Raw genomic sequence first — 17033 nt, 5'->3', positions numbered from 1 at the left:
TCTGCAGAGAAGATCCCACAGTGCTGAAAGCTCTGGTCCCGTGTTAATTAAAGCCCATCAAGTCATCAGCAGCTTCAGAATAAAGCTGGAAGCTCTAACCAGCAGGAGCATCAGCTGCTGGAACAGGCACACAGCTGCATTTTGGGAGATGTGGTCCACATCTCCCAGAATTCACAACTTTGGTGCCAGAGCCTTGGAGAGGGGCTGGGCCACCACAGGGTGACAAACCCTGTGCCCTGCGAGGCTGTAAGAGCCATTAATGTCCTGTAAACCACCATAAAAGGGAGTGTAGAGAGCTACAAACCCTAAGCTGGAATTGTGATATGAGTAAATCAACAATGCTTTAAAGAAGCAGGTGTAATATAATATCTATATCTTTATCTATGCTGTTCTCCTGTGAAGACGCATAAGAAAAATGAATAAATGTAAACCCTAAGCTGGAATTGTGATATGAGTAAATCAACAATGCTTTAAAGGAGCAGGTGTAATATAATATATATATATGCTGATCTCCTGGGAAGATGCATAAGAAAAATGAATCAATGTAGATTAAAAAGTCGCAAATCTCTGCAGAACTTCTCTGGAAATGGTTAGCAAAGTCACTTTTTCAAATCAACCAACTGAATCATTGCTCCCTTAACAAGAATTCTTGTTGATGTTCCTTCAGCCGGAGTCCTCCGCGGGACGAGCAGGGAAGTGCTGCTCCCCAGGCTCAAAGCGCAGCCAGCTCTGCCCTCTGCCGATGGCCGGGGACCGCGCTGGCCCGGGGACGTGGCCGTGGGTGACACCGCTTCGAGGCACGTTTGGAAAAGAAGAGCCCTTGGCTCCCAGCCTGTTTGCTCCCCTGAATGTGATCACAATGACCGCGGAGAACTCGCTGCTTTTGGGGAGCCCAAGTGCGCCCACCATCAGCTTCGGGGGGCCCCCAAATCCCCCCAGATCCCTGGGAGCGGGGACTGCAGGTGCAGACACCCAGGTGAGAGGGAAGGAGCCTTTCCCAGGAAGCTGGGGAAGGAGAAGAACGCCTGAATCCTGGCATTCTCTGAGCCTGTCCCAGGGGGGCTCTGTCCCCAGAGCTGAGCTGGGGCTCCTGACCCCACCCCGGAGCAGCAACACCTCCTGGGGTGACCCCGACACACCCCGAGAGCCCAGCACCCCGACAGACACCCGTGGGAACCACGGGAGGAGCAGGAAGGGGGTGACCCCAGCGGGACACCCGGAGCGGTGTGGCCGTGCCCCCGGCGCGCCCCGCCAGTTGCGCTTTTGCTTTGCGCGGAGAGGGAGGGAGGGAGGCACCGGCCTGGGGACCGCTGCAGCCGCGGGGACACAGCGGGACGGCCACAGCGCAGGTAGGGCTGCCACTCCTCTGTCCCCGGTACCTTCCGGGCGCGCTGGGGGGGTTCAGTCGGGATTTTTTTGGGTGTTGTGCCGTGGATTTGGGGAGGCTGCGCCGGGAGTGCTGAGAGGGGATGGGACAGCTCAGGGACAGCCAGGGGGGTCCTGGCTTCACCACAGACCTGGTGTGACTCCCAGAGTGAGTGGGTAGAAGGGGGGAGATGCAAAGCCCAGCTATATTCATTTTTTGAAGAGAAAATACCTCATTTATTGAAGAGCTCCCGTGTGTGCCCATGGGATGCTCTGAGCATCCGAGTGGAGAGCAGGGGCATGGCTGAAGCTAAAGCACCCAGCCTTGAAGTTTCAAGCTGTGTTTTCTGCTGTCATTGAGTGAGCAGCTGAATTTAAGGATTGGCCCCAGCTCCAGCGATTCTCAGCCTCTGCAAACCCAGCAGCACCTGGGAAGGGACTGGTCTGAAAGGGGCCCTTGAGGCCACGCAGCCCCATCCCCCCACACAGGGATAACTGACCCAGTTCCCACTGCTCCAGCTTTCCTTGGGTTTGTCTCTCTCTGTTTGTCCCAAGTGCTCTGCTCCTCACAAGTGGTACCACACTGATTCTCCATGGGCCAATTTCCATTTACTGCAAGAACCAGGGAGGAAGAGGACCAGGGTCATCACAGCACAGGGACATGGCTGGGGGCCATGTGCTGATGGTTTGGGGGGATAATTCACAGCTTTGGTGCCAGAAACCTCTCTCAGGGATATCAGAGTGTGCCAGGAAGGGAGAAGGAGGGTGGGGGATTAGGCTGACACACAGCACTGCTGCTCCCGGTTATTTTCCCTTCTTAACCAGGATAAATATTAACAAAGGAGGACAAGAGCTTTTGCAAAGGATTAAAAGGCAAAAGCAGAGTATTTCACATGGCATTAAACCAGAGCATTTATTTTTTCCCCTTCATATTCCTGGAATTTAGTTAGCACAGCAAGGGGGGACATTGTTCTGATGGAGAAAGAGATAAATCCCAAATATCCACCAGGAAAATACTTCAAGGCAGAGAAGGCTCATCTTCTGTCATTTGTTAAAAGAACAAAAAAAACCCCAACCCCATACAACATTCAGTTTCTGGTTTTAGCATTTCTATTTTCAGTTCATACCTTGTAAATTCTGTTTCCTGCCAAGGCAGGCCAGCAGCATTTCAGGTGAGCCAGAGAACAAAACGGGCACTGGAGAAGCCCAGGCCACCCTGGGCCAGCTCTCCCCTCCCCACAGGGCCCCTTTGGAGGGACAGAGCCACCCTCACCCTGCCTTCACTCTCACAGGAAACTGAATTTCCATTTGATGTTTCCCCTGTGCATGTTCTGCTTTTGTTTTAGGTTGTGGAGGAGAAGAAGGAAAAACACAAGAGAGGTGCCAGGCAGAGCCCAGGCCAGCTCCCCCAGGAGGGTAAGTGAGGAGGGGACACCAGGGTGCTGCTGCTGTGCCCCTGCCACCCCCGTCACAGGTTTTATGTGTTCTTAAAACACCTCCTCACCCTGAACACGAGGGGACTGAGCACCCCCAGCTCAGCTGGGCCAGCAGCAAGGGCAGGGCTTGGTGGAGGATCCATCCAGGCTGATCCCTCCCTGGCTCTGGGCAGGAGCAGGAGGATCCATCCAGGCTGATCCCTCCCTGGCTCTGGGCAGGAGCAGGAGGTGGAGGATCCATCCAGGCTGATCCATCCCTGGCTCTGGGCAGGAGCAGGATGATCCATCCAGGCTGATCCCTCCCTGGCCCTGGGCAGGAGCAGGAGGATCCATCCAGGCTGATCCATCCCCTGGCTCTGGGCAGGAGAAGGAGGATCCATCCAGGCTGATCCATCACCCAGGCAGGAGCAGGAGGTGTTGGCAGATCCCAGCTCTGAAAGGGCTCCAGGCACGAGGCAGCAGCAGGGAGAGCACCCCCAGACCCAGCCAAGCCAGGAGCTGCTCCCAAAGCCTCTCCCCACCCAGCTGGGTTTAGGACCCGCTGTGGGTTAAACCCCCAGGAGTTCCTAAGGAGCATTGGACACCTCTAAGCAGCCTCAGGTGAGGAGCCTGAGCACTGCTGAGGGTGAGGAGCTCAGCTGTGGGGCAGAGCCCAGCTGAGAGCAGGGTGAGGGGCTGCTCCCACAGCCCCAGCTCCTGCAGGGGCTCGTGGAGCAGATGGATACCCAGCTGTCCTCCAGCACATGGAAAATGCTTTACCCAGGGTGGACCCAGCTCTAACAAGCTGATTTTAGGCTGGCTACAACTCTTACCCACTGCTCTGACTCATTAGGCACAAATCTTCATCCAGTGCCCCAGCGCGGCTGATTTGGGGGTACCCATGGAGAAATCAGGGGAAAAGCTGTTCAGGGGGAGAAGGAGGCTGAGCCTGTGGAGAGTCTCTCACTCACCCCCTCACAGTGAGGGGGAAGCAAGCACAGAGCATGCAAACCCAAATTTCCTCTTTCTGGAGATTTTTTTAGCATCCTGCTGTTTTTTTACACAGCACATGGCGCTGAACTCTGTGATGTTGCTGCTTGGGATTTCCAAAGCTCAGTTTCTCACATTGCCGAGTTTTTACACCCCTCCCCAGCCCTGGGGGTGCCTCTGGGTGCCCTGGCTGAGCCCCCTCTCTGCCCCCCACCTTCAGCTGAGCCCTGGGGACCCCTCGTGCCACAAGGAGGGGCAGAAAGTGCAAGTGCCTCCCTGCCCCAGGGCCAGGCTGGAGGGGGCAGGGAATGGAGTTCCAGGAAAGTTGCTGTGTGGTGGGGATGGGGAAGGCAGGAGCTGAGGGGCAGCAGGAAAAATAAGATGTGCACGTGTGGAAGGGCTGGGGGTGCACTTTGTCCTTCCCTCTGTGTGTCCCAAGGCCCAGAGATGGAGTTAAGGTGGATTATCCCTCCTGGGAATGCAGCCAGGGGAAAAGGAGCTGGATCGAGTCTTCCTCAGTGTCACTCCCAGAGATGGAGTTAAGGTGGATTATCCCTCCTGGGAATGCAGCCAGGGAAAAGAAGTTGGATCGAGTCTTCCTCAGTGTCACCCCCTGAGCCTCTGCCAACAGGAGAGGAGAGACAAGCTACTTTAAACTGATAAGAAAAATTGTTTTAAAAAATATTATTAATTGTGACTTTCACAAGCCATTTTACCCCACTGCTTGAGTTAGATGCTCCCTCTTTAAAAGGAAGGAAGGAAGATATCTCAGTCTCCTTGGTGAGAGAAAATACAAAAATAGACATGTTTCCTTTTATGGCAGATTTTCTGCTTCCACCCAAAACTACTTCGAAGTTTCGGTACCATCACACCAGCAAGTATTGACCATTATTAAATAAGTGTTCACATTTTTTACATAAGCACTGGGAAAAAGCCAGCAGGGACTGCAGCAAGTGTCATTTTACCTTAAAAAATAAAATTTAAAAAAAATTAAAAACGTTAAAATATTTTAAATTAAGTAAATGTGCCTTTGGTGTCTGGGTTTGCACCTACAAACTTCTCCCACTTAGACCTGCAGGATAATTCTTCATGTGAAAAGGAAGGCAAACTTGAGAGAGTTTAGGCAGAGATCTGAATTTCCTCTACATTTATCAGATCTGGCTGAGGTTTTTTTGTCTGACACATTCAGATACCATCATGTGTTTGGCCTGCAATTTTAAATAAAATCCACCTCCAGCCTCCTTAGTACCAGCTCTGGTATTGCCAACAGCCCCAGATGTGCACGACGGGTAAGGCCAGGCTGAGAAGAAGCAGCTGTGAGGAAGTCAGATTGGATCAAATGCAGGTAGTTCTGCAAAGGATGGTTTGTGTCCTATTTTTAAAAGATGAACCTGGTTTTGACCCTATTTTTAAAAGCTGGCCCTGGGTTGGTGAAAGCCACTGACCTGGGACTTCCACCCCGTGACACAGCGGCGGTGGCTGCACCGGGGGAAAGGTTTGTGTGCACATGGGTGACACGAGGAGCAGATTTCCTTCTGCACCTGCAGTTGTGGAGGGTGGGAATGTTCTGAGGGCTTTCCTGGGAAGCCAGGGGAGTGTTCTCCTCAGAAGTTTTTGGGAGGTGAGAATATCTCCAGGGAGGGAGGCAGGTCTAGCACTGACCACGTGCCGGGACACAGGAAGAGCAACACCCTCAGGTTTGGAGCAGAAAATGAACACAATTTCTGTTTATTGCTTGGTGGTTCTGCACCTCCACTGGACAGGGCACGGTGCTTGCTGGGCAGCACAAGAGCTGATCAGCACCAAAGCCACACGGGTCTCTGCTGGAGAGGTGCTCCAGCTTTTCCCATCACTCTTGCTCTGTTCCTCCCCTGTCTCCCAGCAATGCTCCAGCTGCATCTTTTTGTCTTCCAGCTGCGGGGCCACGTCAGCTGCTGAACCCTGTGCTGAGAGAAGAGGCTGAAATGCCACCCAAAAGGTGACAGAGACACAGCTTGGTGAGGAACTGTCCACTGGGCACACAGGGATGCTCTTCCCGGTGCGGATCCCTCCTGCCCACCCCTCCTGCAGGTGACCCCAGCCAGCTGTGACCCATGAGCAGGACACAGGGGCAGGACTGGCATTAAGTCCCCGTGATGAGCCGCTGACCGGAGCCTCCCGCACGGATTCCAGGGCTGGGCTGTTCCCTTTGGATGCCCCTGGCTGCAGGACAGGCAGGGATGGACGTGTTATGATGCCGGGGCTGAGCACAGAGCCGGAGCACAACCATGAGCAACAGCTCCAACTGCAGTGAGACAGACCTCAAGCCCTACTACGCCGTCACCTACACGGTGATCCTGATCCCCGGGCTCATCGGGAACACCCTGGCCTTGTGGGTCTTCTATGGCTACATGAGAGAGACTAAAAGGGCCGTGATATTTATGATCAATTTAGCCATTGCTGACTTGTCACAGGTGCTGTCCTTGCCCCTGAGGATTTTTTACTACCTGACGGGCACGTGGGAGTTTGGAGGAGGTCTCTGCATGCTCTGCTTCTACCTGAAGTACGTCAACATGTATGCCAGCATCTACTTCTTGGTGTGCATCAGCGTGAGGAGGTACCTGTTCCTCATGCACCCCTTCAAATTCAGTGACTGCAGGCGTGTCTGTGATGTCTACATCAGCATTGTGGGCTGGGTCGTGGTCTGCGTGGGCTGCCTGCCTTTCCCACTCCTCAGGATGCAGCACCAGGAGGATAAAAACGCCTGTTTTGTGGATCTTCCCATCAAGAAACTCGACCTCCCCACCTCCATCACGCTGATGACCATAGGGGAGTTGGTGGGGTTTGTGACCCCCCTGCTCATCATCCTGTACTGCTCCTGGAAGACAATCTTATCACTAAAGGAGAGGCACTCTGCTTCCCGGGACCTGGGCGAGAAGAAAAAGGCTTTAAAGATGATCCTCACCTGCGCCCTGGTGTTCCTGATTTGCTTTGCACCTTACCACATCAGCTTCCCGCTGGATTTCTTTGTGAAAACCGGGCAGATCTGGGAGGGCTGCGTGCAGATCTCGGTGTTCCACGCCGTGGCTTTGTGCCTGGCCAGCCTCAACTCCTGCGTGGACCCCATCATCTACTACTTCACCACGGACGAGTTCAGGAGACGCCTCTCCCGGCAGGATCTGCAGGACAGCATCCAGCTGCAGCACCTCAGCTACGGCAGGAAGCACTCCAGGGACGTGCTTGGGGAGGACACCACGGAATACTGAATCCCAAACAGCTGCCAGCACTTCCACTGTTCGTTACATTTTGGCCTTTGCCACAATTTTTTTCCCTCAGGACACTGAGAACAACAATTGAAACTTCTGCTTTCGGTGAGGGTTGGAATAAACAAACAACCCTCACTCAAAAATACCCAAACCTGAGCAAAAATGTGTTTATTTAATATTTCAGGTGCACATTTTCACTGAATAGAAATAGGAGCATTTCCATTCCTCAGCTGGGTGGTCGGACCCATGGGAGAGGTGACCCATGCTCCTCTGTCACCTGTGGCATCACCCAGCCACGTCCTGGCCAGCAAGAATCAGCAAAGATTCTGGGGTCTGGCTGTGCAGAAAGAATTTTATCCTAAAAATCACTGGATGCCATAATATTCTGTGTTTCTGAAGCACAAGGCAGTTCAGCAGAGACTGATTCTCCAGAGAGTGCCCAGATCCTGCTCCAGCCATGCTGAGCATGGAGTGAGGAGCAGAAGGTGGCCCCAAAGGACTTCCCATTTAAATAATTAATGAAGCCTCATTTGGGGGAGTAGCAAATGCCATCACCCCAAATCACACAGCCAGGGAAGCTCCCACACACTATTTTAACCATCAGTTCCCCCTTCTGGGTGCAAAGACCAGGGTTAGAGCCATGCCTTGGCTTTTGAGCCATGGGGCTGTGCTTGGAGGGTTTTTATTCAAACCAGGTGTCCATCAAGCCTTTCAGGTCCTCTTTTCACCCAAAATGGGGCAAATTCTTTCCCTTTCACTGATAACTGACCCACAGCCATCACACCCACTCCCCATTAACAGCAGCAGGATTCAGAGGATCCAAACCTTCCCAAAGTTTGCTGTAATGGGAACGCCCTGGAAGCAAAGTCAAAGGTGCCACAAGAGATTTTTTAAGAAAGGCCCAAAGGTGGATGTTGTTTTAATAATATTTGCTTTAAATTCAAACCACAGAGACTTCAGGCTTGATTTTGGTATTTCATTTGCACCTTCTTGTAAAATGCTATTTTTCTGTGAACATTGCAAATGTTACATTATGAAGTGCAAAATACTGTGACAGTATCATTTTTTTATTTATGCAAATGTTGGTTTATAATTTATATGAGGGAAATACACATTGTAGGAAAATGATGTGAAGCCCAGAGAGTGTCAGAACACAAGAAGTTTGTTTTCTTTTCAGAAGATTTTTCATATAATAAAAGAAAACTCCACCACCTCTTTCCCACAGGAATCTGAGCCAGTGCCTGCTGGCTGAGCAAGCACTGATAATTCATGGAAACCACATTCACAGTGACAAAAATAATATTTATTTTTATATTTCCAGTTGTATATAATAAAATAATAGTTTCTAAAAATGTTTTTTAAATGTAATTCCTGGCTCCTTGTCCCCCCTGCATCACCAATACTCATGAACATGTGGCAGCACCTGGATTTGAAGCCTCTTGAGCACCTGCAGAACATTTTAGATGCTTCCCTGAAATTATTTTACTCTTCTTGTTGCACTGGGGAGGAAAGCCAAGAGCCAGGTTTCCTGGAATAACAGGAATTCCTCCATCTGCAGGAATCCAGCCCATCCCTGTCCCTTCTGGCCACCACGGGAGGGGACCAGGGTGGCCCTGTCCAGCCCCCCAGAGTCACTTTTAGCTCCTGAGGGGGAAAGGTTGTTACATAAAGCGGTGTCAGAAGTTCAGAAATTGTTCAGTGACAGAAACCCCAAGCGGCTGAAGTTTTCCACCCAGAAAATCCCGTGGGTGCAGCAGCGCCTTCCCCCCCGCCACTTATTCAAATGAGTGCTAATTATTCTTTTTACAGGAAGTCTGTGCGATGGCCGGGGTGGGTGACACCAGATGAATTCAGGGGACACCTCCCTGCCCTCCCCCAGGCCACCTCTGCCCCTGGTGGCTTCTGCTGGGGCCACGCTGAGGTCTCACAACCCCTGGGGATGCTGCCACCAGCAGCTGCAGAATGAAGCTGTTCCTTGGATCAGCAGCAGGTGGATTTTCATGCCGTGGGTGTTTTTGCCATGCCCTGTATTTTTAGTGTCTCAGCATCCACGAGCTGGACTCAATGATCCTTAGGGGTCCCTTCCAACTCAGAATATTCTGTGAATCTCTAAAATAACCTGGATAATCTGGTCTGCAGCACTGGAATGGGAACCTGAATGAGAATGAAACTGAAAACAAAAGCGCCCAAACCCCAAATATCCCCTTTATTCTGCAGGAAGAGTTTCCTGTGGGAACCTGAATGAGAATGAAACTGAAAACAAAAGCGCCCAAACCCCAAAATATCCCCTTTACTCTGCAGGAAGGGTTTCCTCTGGCTGCTATCACTGAGCAGCAAAGCCCTGAGCTCTCTGCCCATGCCCTCACCAGGCTGGCTCTGGGCTGAAGTGACAGCTGGCTTTGGGCACAGGATCAGCTTTAATTCCTCTGGGCCAAGGCAAAGCCACTGTGGCAGGCGTGCAGCTCAGGGGTGGTGTGAGGGGTGCTGGGGAGCCTGAGCTGCTCAGAAGGAGCAGAGATTGTTTGGGAGCCTCACTCACACCGGGCACAGCGGGTGAGGCTGCAGGGTCAGGGGAGCAGAGCTCGGGGTGTGCTCCAAGCCTGCCCCGCTTCCATCGCCTCCCTGTGCTCCCTCCCAGCACAGCCTGTCATCCCGGCACCGTGAGAGACCCAGCGGCAGCCTCGGGGCTTTCTGTGCATGCTGGCACGGCCCCCTTCCCTTCCCTTCCCTTCCCTTCCCTTCCCTTCCCTTCCCCTCCCTTCCCTGATGGGATCAGAGCTCTCTCCCCTGCCTGGCCACCATCCTGAACCCCCCAAAACCCCTGAGGTCTGGTGCAGATGAATTCCCTGGTTTAGCTCCGTGTTATTGCTGCTTTGAGCCACCCCATGATGGCCCCTCTGGGTGTCCCTCCTTCCTGCTGCCCTCTCTTCCTCCTCCTCCTCCTCCTCTGCAGGATTTGTGCCCCTGTGCCCGGGTGACACCTCCCAGAGCTCAGAGCCCCCAGCCACCTCCTGCCCCAGAGCTGGGAGCAGTTCCATGTGTCCTGCAAAATTCCCAGCGCCCTCCTCATCCCCTGCCACCACCACCATTCCCCCATGGAGCCCCAGGGATCTCCTTTTGTCATGAAAAGGGCTGATTTACAGCTTCTCCTACCAAAGCAGAATTTTTGTCCTCTCACACATATTTTCTTTCACCAGCACTGTTTTATTTGCTGTTTTGTCACATGGTTGCTCAACATCCTGAGCAGAGTCCCCATTTCTCTGTAACTCGTTAGATTTTCCTGCTGGGGTTAAGGCAGCTTTGACACATTTTACTGCACTTTTTACTTCCTTTTTCACTTGGCTGTTAAAAATGAGCCTCAGCCCCAGCTCATGGGTGTAAATGCACACACAGAGCACCCCTGGCACTGCTGGACTCTGTTCCTCAGACCTCAGTAACTAAAAACAACCTCCAGAGAGTGACCCAAATATGAGCCCACCCCATCCAACACAAAAATGAAAAACTAAAATCTTGTCAGAGATGTTTTGGTAAACAAAAAAGTAAGCTGGATCCATCAGGGCAGTGCCTGGTTTATGCTGCCTGTTAAGTCAGGGCAGAGGAGCTGCAGCCTTTGGGGTGATAAACTCTGAGAATTTGATCTGCACCATCTACAGCTGTGTTCAAATATCTGATTTAGAAAAAAAGATTTGGTTATGTAATACCATAAGAACAAAATAATAGAGAAAAAAAATGCAGTAATGTCATTGCCTCAGAGGGGAAGACCTGGTTCTGGTTCCTGCTTCCACCTCTGTTCCTGTCCCATAGGTCACACCAACCCCATCAGGGTTTGTTCTGGGCTACCCAGAGTGCCACCATGAGGGTAAAAGGAGGGGAGAATGAAGCTCCTTGAAGGTCAGGTACCTCCATGGTGACCACGAGGCTGAGCTCCAATCATTAAGATAATAATTTTCTACACCATTGTGCTCAAGTTTCCTTCTACTCCCATTTTTTCCCCCTGAATTCAGGGAAGAAAATGAAAAGTCCAAGCAGCCAGCAAAGGCGGGATGAACACAACGATGTGACTGAGTGCCATAAGGAATTGTGACAGTGAACCACTCAAATTATCTCCCATTTTCCCAGGGGCCCAACAGAGCAGTGAAAAGGGAATATCTTGGTGAGGCTCCAAGGTCATGGCTTCTACCACCCACAATGCTCAGCTTTGTCTCCCCACTTGCACTCCCACAAGTCCCAAGGGAAAAAACTTATTTTAAAGGATTTAACCCACCCAAGCTCTTGTTTTGGCTGACTCCTTTCCCTCACGTGCCACCAGATCACCAGTCCTGTGACCAGTGCCATTATGTGGGACAAATCCACAGCCACAGGACACTGGATATTCAAGGGCAGAGTAACTCCCTGTGGTCACACAAACCTCTGCACAGCTCCAGAGAAAGCTCCCAAGAGACCTGAGTGAAACAGAAGCTGAAACTCAGAGAGCTGTGAGGTTCTGTTTGAATGAGAAGTTTCTTAATTAAGTGAATCAACACAAACCATCAAAGCCCACAGCCCAGCCTGTTCCTGCTGCTTAACAGCCTAAAAATCCTAAAGCAGCACCATCCCAAACCCAAAAAGAACAGCAGCACTGCCCACTTCAGTGTCACGCTGCTCCTTGAGTTCCTTCACCCAAAATTTCTCCCTCTGGGCTCATCTGCCCAGCCCAGACTCTCTAGTGGGACTTAAATCCCTGGTGAGATCTGGTTCAAATCTCCACCGTGCTCTGCTGTAGATCCCAGCTCTGCAGAGAGGACACATCTTGCCTTCAAGCACAAGAGGGTTCTGGTTGGTTTTTTCAAAGAAAATATAAATGGAAACACAAAATCAAATGATATGGAGAAAGCACAATGAAGGATTTTGTGGAAGGAAAACATCAGCTCCACTGAGAAACAACAAATATTGGGATATATGGGTCTGCAAAAGGATAAATGCGTGTGTTATCCAGTGTATCTGCAAATGGGATTTTTATTGTATAAACAGTGTTTCCGGTCTAGGGAAAGTGAACTGGAAGGAGGTTGGAACTCCATGGGCTTTATGGTTAGAAACAACAAATATTGGGATATATGGGTCTGCAAAAGGATAAATGCGTGTCATGTCAAGTATATCTGCAAATGGGATTTTTATTGGAGAAAAACAGTGTTTCTGGTCTAGGGGAAGTGAACTGGCAGGGACCTGGAACTCCATGGGCTTTATGGTTCCTTCCAAGCCAAACCATTCTGGGATTCTAAAGGCTGTGAAGATCTGCAGCTTATTTTTTCCTCAGACAGCCACAAATTTGGTTTTCCCTCAATCAAGGATCTTGATCCAGGGGGAAAAATGCCCCAGCAGGCAGCAATCCTGGGCAAGCTGTGCTCAGCCACCTCCAGCAGCACATCCTCACCACAGCAAACCCTTGGAGATGGGGAAGAGGAGGAGCCGTGGCTTTGGAGCATCCTCCAGGGGTGCAGCAGTGCCCTGTGACTCCTGAGCAGCACGGAGCAGTGAGGGGAGCAGCAGGGAAGGCAGCTGAGGCACGGATGGATCTGATAAGCACAGAGCCCTTCCTGTGGCCCCCGGCTGCTCACGGGAGGGGAGCAGCAGCAGCCCCGCTCACCACGGAAGTGTCGGGCTCAGGGTGTGTGAAAGTCTCATCCTCCCGCCTGTTTGGGGTTTTTTTGGTCATGAGATGAGGAGGCAAAGCTGTAACTGCTTTCAGCTTCACGCTGGGTGACAATGCACACTGGTAAGGGAAGTGTGGTCTGAACTGGGGCTTCTACATCACTCTTATTTTTTAAAATGTTAAGGATTAATTGGTGCAAAGGGCTGAGAACATGAGATCACACAAGCTACGGCCACCAAGGGCAGAGAATCCAAAGGAGTGAATTACTTATCACCAAGTGACCACTGAGATCTTCACCCACAGAACCAAACAGCCTCCACAGCCCTTCCTTCCCAAGGGATTTGGGGCAATCAGGTGGAATGTGTGGGTTCATCCATAGAACCATGGAATGGCTTGGGTGGGAAGGGACCTTTAAGGTGATCTCATTCCACCCCCTCCATGGGCAGGGACATCTTCCAATGCCCCACGGTGCTCCAAGTCCCACCCAGCCTGGCCTTGGACACTTCCAGGGATCCAGGGGCAGCCTGTGCCAGGGTCTCCCCACCCTCACAGGGAAGGATTTCTTCCCAATATCCCACATAAACCTCCTCCATCCATGGATCCGTTCCTGATGAATCCCACATGCTGACTCTCTCATTCCAGAATAAAAGCACTGGGTTCCACACCAGCAAGGGATTAGGTTTGTGGGAAGGAAGTTCCGTGTTCCAGAATGAGGTGTCCACCCATGGATTTAACCCACAACAGCTCCAAACATCAACAAGCCCTAAAACATCAACAAGCTCAGGAAAGCACAAACATTTCTGCAAGACACAAACCACCATCCACAGTGAGAATGAGTCTGCAGACAAGGAACTCACTCTCACATCTGTTAAGGTGGAATTCAGGGCTGTCACAGCACAAAAAGAGAGAAAATACATTCAAGTAAACAGAATAGCTGAACTATAAGAAATAATTTCCTTGGGAGGTGGAGTGAGAGGTGGAGAGCCTCTAATTACTCTCAAGACAGGAAATACACCCATCCTACTGCCTAGGTAATATCACAAATATACACTCATAATGAAGAAATAATGTTAATGCAATAATGTTACTGTAATTATCCATATTGTAATTATTTTGGTGGCAGCCTGGAAGCTTCAATCAGTGCTGGCATTTGGGCACTGTGCCACAGCTGGCAGCAGAGCCATCCCCCACCCGGCCTGGAATTAGGACAGGCAAAGCAGCTTTAATCCTTCCAAGCCTGACCTCGAGCTCAGCCCTCCCAGGAGGGTGATTCAGTCACAAAGTGGAGGTTTTGGGGGCTGCACCCCACTTATCTGGTCCTACACAGCTCTGCTGTGAGCCACCTGCAGTGCTGTGCCCAGTGCTGGTGTCCCCAACGTCAGGAGGACATGGAGATGTTGGAATGAGCCCAGAGGAGGCCAAGCTGCTGAGGGGCTGCAGCACCTCCCCTGTGCACACAGGCTGGGAGAGAGGGGGATGTTCTGCCTGGAGAAGGTTCTGGAAGAAGAGACCTTCCAGTGTCTGAAGGGGCTACAAGGAAGCTGGAGAGGGAATGTTCATCAGGAAGCAGAGTGGCAGGACAAGGGGGGTTGGGTTCACACTGAAAGATGGGAAATTTGGATATACAGAAGAAATTCTCCCCTGGCACAGGGTGCCCAGAAGAGCTGTGGCTGCTCCTGGATCCCTGGAAGTGTCCAAGGCCAGGCTGGGCAGGGCTTGGAGCACCCTGGGGTAGTGGAAGGAGTCCCTGCCCATGGCAGGGGATGAAATGGATGAGTTTTAAGGTCCCTTCCAATCCAAACATCTTGGGACTGTGGGACACAGGTTCTCTTCAGGTCCAGGGTCTCAGTGCTGAGATTTCAGCTCACCGCAGACTCTGCTGAGCACAGCTGGATTTTGGGGAGTTTTCCAAGAACTAACAACGCCCAGAGGAGCCAGCCCAGAGTCCCAGCAGGCTCTTTGTCCCCCAGCCCTGCACAGACCCTGGCAGTGCTGCTGGGGCTGGGAGGTCACAGTTTCTCACTGCCACATCGAGCACAGCTGCTCTGCCGTGGGCCCTGCACAGAGCTGAGCTTATTGCCAGAAAAGCCAGGCTTACACAAGCAGTTTATCAAGTCTGAGGTCCTAAAGCTCTTTTTCATACCAGCCTGAGGCCTCAGGGTGTCTTTCAAAGGTCTCCAACTATTCCAATTTTTTTTCCTCCAGATCTTCATCTCAAGATATTTAGGTATGCAAAGAAGTTCAATTTTTATAGATTTTTATGAACAGTAAGCCTGGAGGAGAATGAAGTTCTAATTTAGACCATTACATACTCTAATGGAAGAGTCTGTCACCACAGCCACCCACACCTCAGCAGTCACACAGAGCAGCAGGTTCTGAAAGGGCAACATCATCTCCTCTGAGAAACAAAATCAACTGTGTTCTTAGTAATTGTTTCTCACATGTTTTTCTGATTAAAAAACGCCAAAATAACTCACATGTAATGCTGGTAAAGAGGAAATATCCAAAGTGCTGCATTGCCAGCTTCACGTTGGAAAAGGTATTTAAAATTTACATCTAATTTTGAATTTATTTAGTCAGAAAATGAACCTGCCAGCTCCCCAAAGGAAGCTGCCCAAAGTCCCTGCAGAGATCTTGCTGATTGTCCCGTGCCCACAGGATGCTTTTGCAGTAAACACAGATGTAAATGAAGCTCTTACAGTAACTGAGATTGCATTTGCATCCTGGCAGTGTCACCCCCTCAGTCCCCACACCCATGTCTGTAGTACAGTTCTACCCAGATACTAACAGGGTTTTACACAGGTTAGTTCTAGTATTAAAATGTTCCTTACTATAGATAAAAACACGGCAGACACTGAGCACCAGCTGGAGGAAGCTTTGATCAAACCATTTTTAGGGTTTTTTTAGTAAAATAGCTGAAAAACTGTGTTGGGTGAACACAGCAAGTTTTTAGCAGTCACACACAGTTCACACCCAAGTGTTTGCTGCCTGTGCCATCTGCTGGTGCAAAGGACTCCTCCAACTCGTGCTCCTTCCTGCTTCTACAGCCCAGCTGAGCACAGGAGCTGCTCAAAGCCAAACACAGCATTAGAAGATCCCAGGAAAACTTTCACATTCCAATATTTTGGCTTGGACACCCAGATGCAACCTAAAACACCTAGGGATGGATCACAAGGCCAGCAGAGCACATGTGGGACCAAGCCCAGCTCACCTGAGAGCAGGTGAGAACAATCTGTTCCTCCTGTCCCTGGCTCCCTGCCTGGAACATCCAACAACATCTTAAAGAACTGACTTCACTTTGTTCCAAAGGCACAGAAAGTGTTCCAGCCCACGTGGAAGCAGGTCCAGCATTCCTGTTTGGAGGTGCATCCACTGCATGGACACTTGAGCTGGGGAAAGAACAATTCCTGGGTTTTATTTTCCATAAAAATCAGACCTGTGATACAAGCAGGTGCTTCTTCCTCTCTACAAACAACACATCTCCAAGTCCTTCCACTCAAGGCTTCCAAAAGAACCCATCCTGGTTATCCCCTCAGCCAATCCAGAGGAGCAGGAAATCCCCCTTTGTCCAAGGACACAAAATCTGGAGGAAAAACTTCCCAGGGCAGCAGCTTCTCCCAGTAACACCTGTGAGTGAAGGGAACTTGGCTCACAGTGACAGGAATTTGAGCTTTCTACAGCATTGTATTTCACTACACACTTCAGTTCACTGAAATGCTCTCCTACACACCCTACTTTAGAGCCAAAGCTCTGCTTTTGGGACACATCCTTGGGGGAAGAGCTGTGTTAGTTTCTGTGCTGTAATTCCTGTGCTCTCCTTTCTCCTGCAAGCAATGACAGAGCAGCACCTCCTACAGGCACCTCTCCCTCCCCATTCTGCGTGCAGAAATGCTGTTTTCCTTCCAGCTGCACAATCCCAGGCACTTTCCAGGAAAGCCACAAGGGTTCAGCAACACTTCAGCCCTGAGCCCCAGCACTGCCAGGGCAGGACTCTCCTGTCTGAGCTTCCAGCAAAGCTCAGGGCCAGAGCTGAGGGCTCATAACCTCTGCACAGCCCCTCATTAACACCCAGGAACGCTCTGGGACAGGCAAACCTTCAATCACAGCCTCATCACCAGCAATATTCAAATGAATTGTAAATACACCCTGTCCTTGCAGTGAACACCCCGAGCTGCCCCTGGGGATCCTGTTTGGAGAGAGCTGTCTGCTCTTCCCTCTGTTCCTCGAGCTTCTCTGGCACCACAAAGCATTTCCACAGCAGCAGAAGAGGAAATTCAGCTTCACCAGCTCAAAAAGAAGTAAGAGGGATAAGAGAAGAGCAATGCACCCTGCCCCAGGCCCACAGCATCATCCCCTCACCTCTGAGCAGCAAACACAACACAAACACCA

General features: G+C 51.0%; 1 protein-coding gene across 2 annotated transcripts; it reads left to right on the top strand.

The window, feature by feature from the left end:
• Positions 1–1299: 1299 nt before the first annotated feature.
• On the top strand, positions 1300–9121 carry GPR174 (G protein-coupled receptor 174). Of its 2 annotated transcripts, none has more exons than XM_039722688.1 (2): positions 1300–1349; positions 5685–9121. In XM_039722688.1, exon 2 carries the CDS (start codon positions 6038–6040, stop codon positions 7013–7015), a length of 978 nt encoding a protein of 325 aa, XP_039578622.1. In that variant the 5' UTR covers positions 1300–1349; positions 5685–6037; the 3' UTR covers positions 7016–9121. The 2 variants fall into 2 exon arrangements, with proteins under 2 accessions (XP_039578622.1, XP_039578621.1); XM_039722687.1 differs by lacking the exon at positions 1300–1349 and adding an exon at positions 2465–2781.
• The last annotated feature ends 7912 nt before the right edge of the window (positions 9122–17033 follow it).

The sequence above is a fragment of the Passer montanus genome, unplaced genomic scaffold, assembly GCF_014805655.1.
Source record: "Passer montanus isolate IOZ18808 unplaced genomic scaffold, ASM1480565v1 scaffold49, whole genome shotgun sequence".
In the NCBI taxonomy this organism is placed as follows: Eukaryota; Metazoa; Chordata; class Aves; order Passeriformes; family Passeridae; genus Passer; species Passer montanus.
The sequence above is the reverse complement of the archived record's forward strand: the minus strand, read 5'-3'. Positions and strand labels throughout refer to the sequence as shown.

Bases quoted from the DNA above. Each gene is read 5' to 3' on its own strand.
- GPR174 (XM_039722688.1), top strand. From the start codon at position 6,038: ATGAGCAACAGCTCCAACTGCAGTGAGACAGACCTCAAGCCCTACTAC.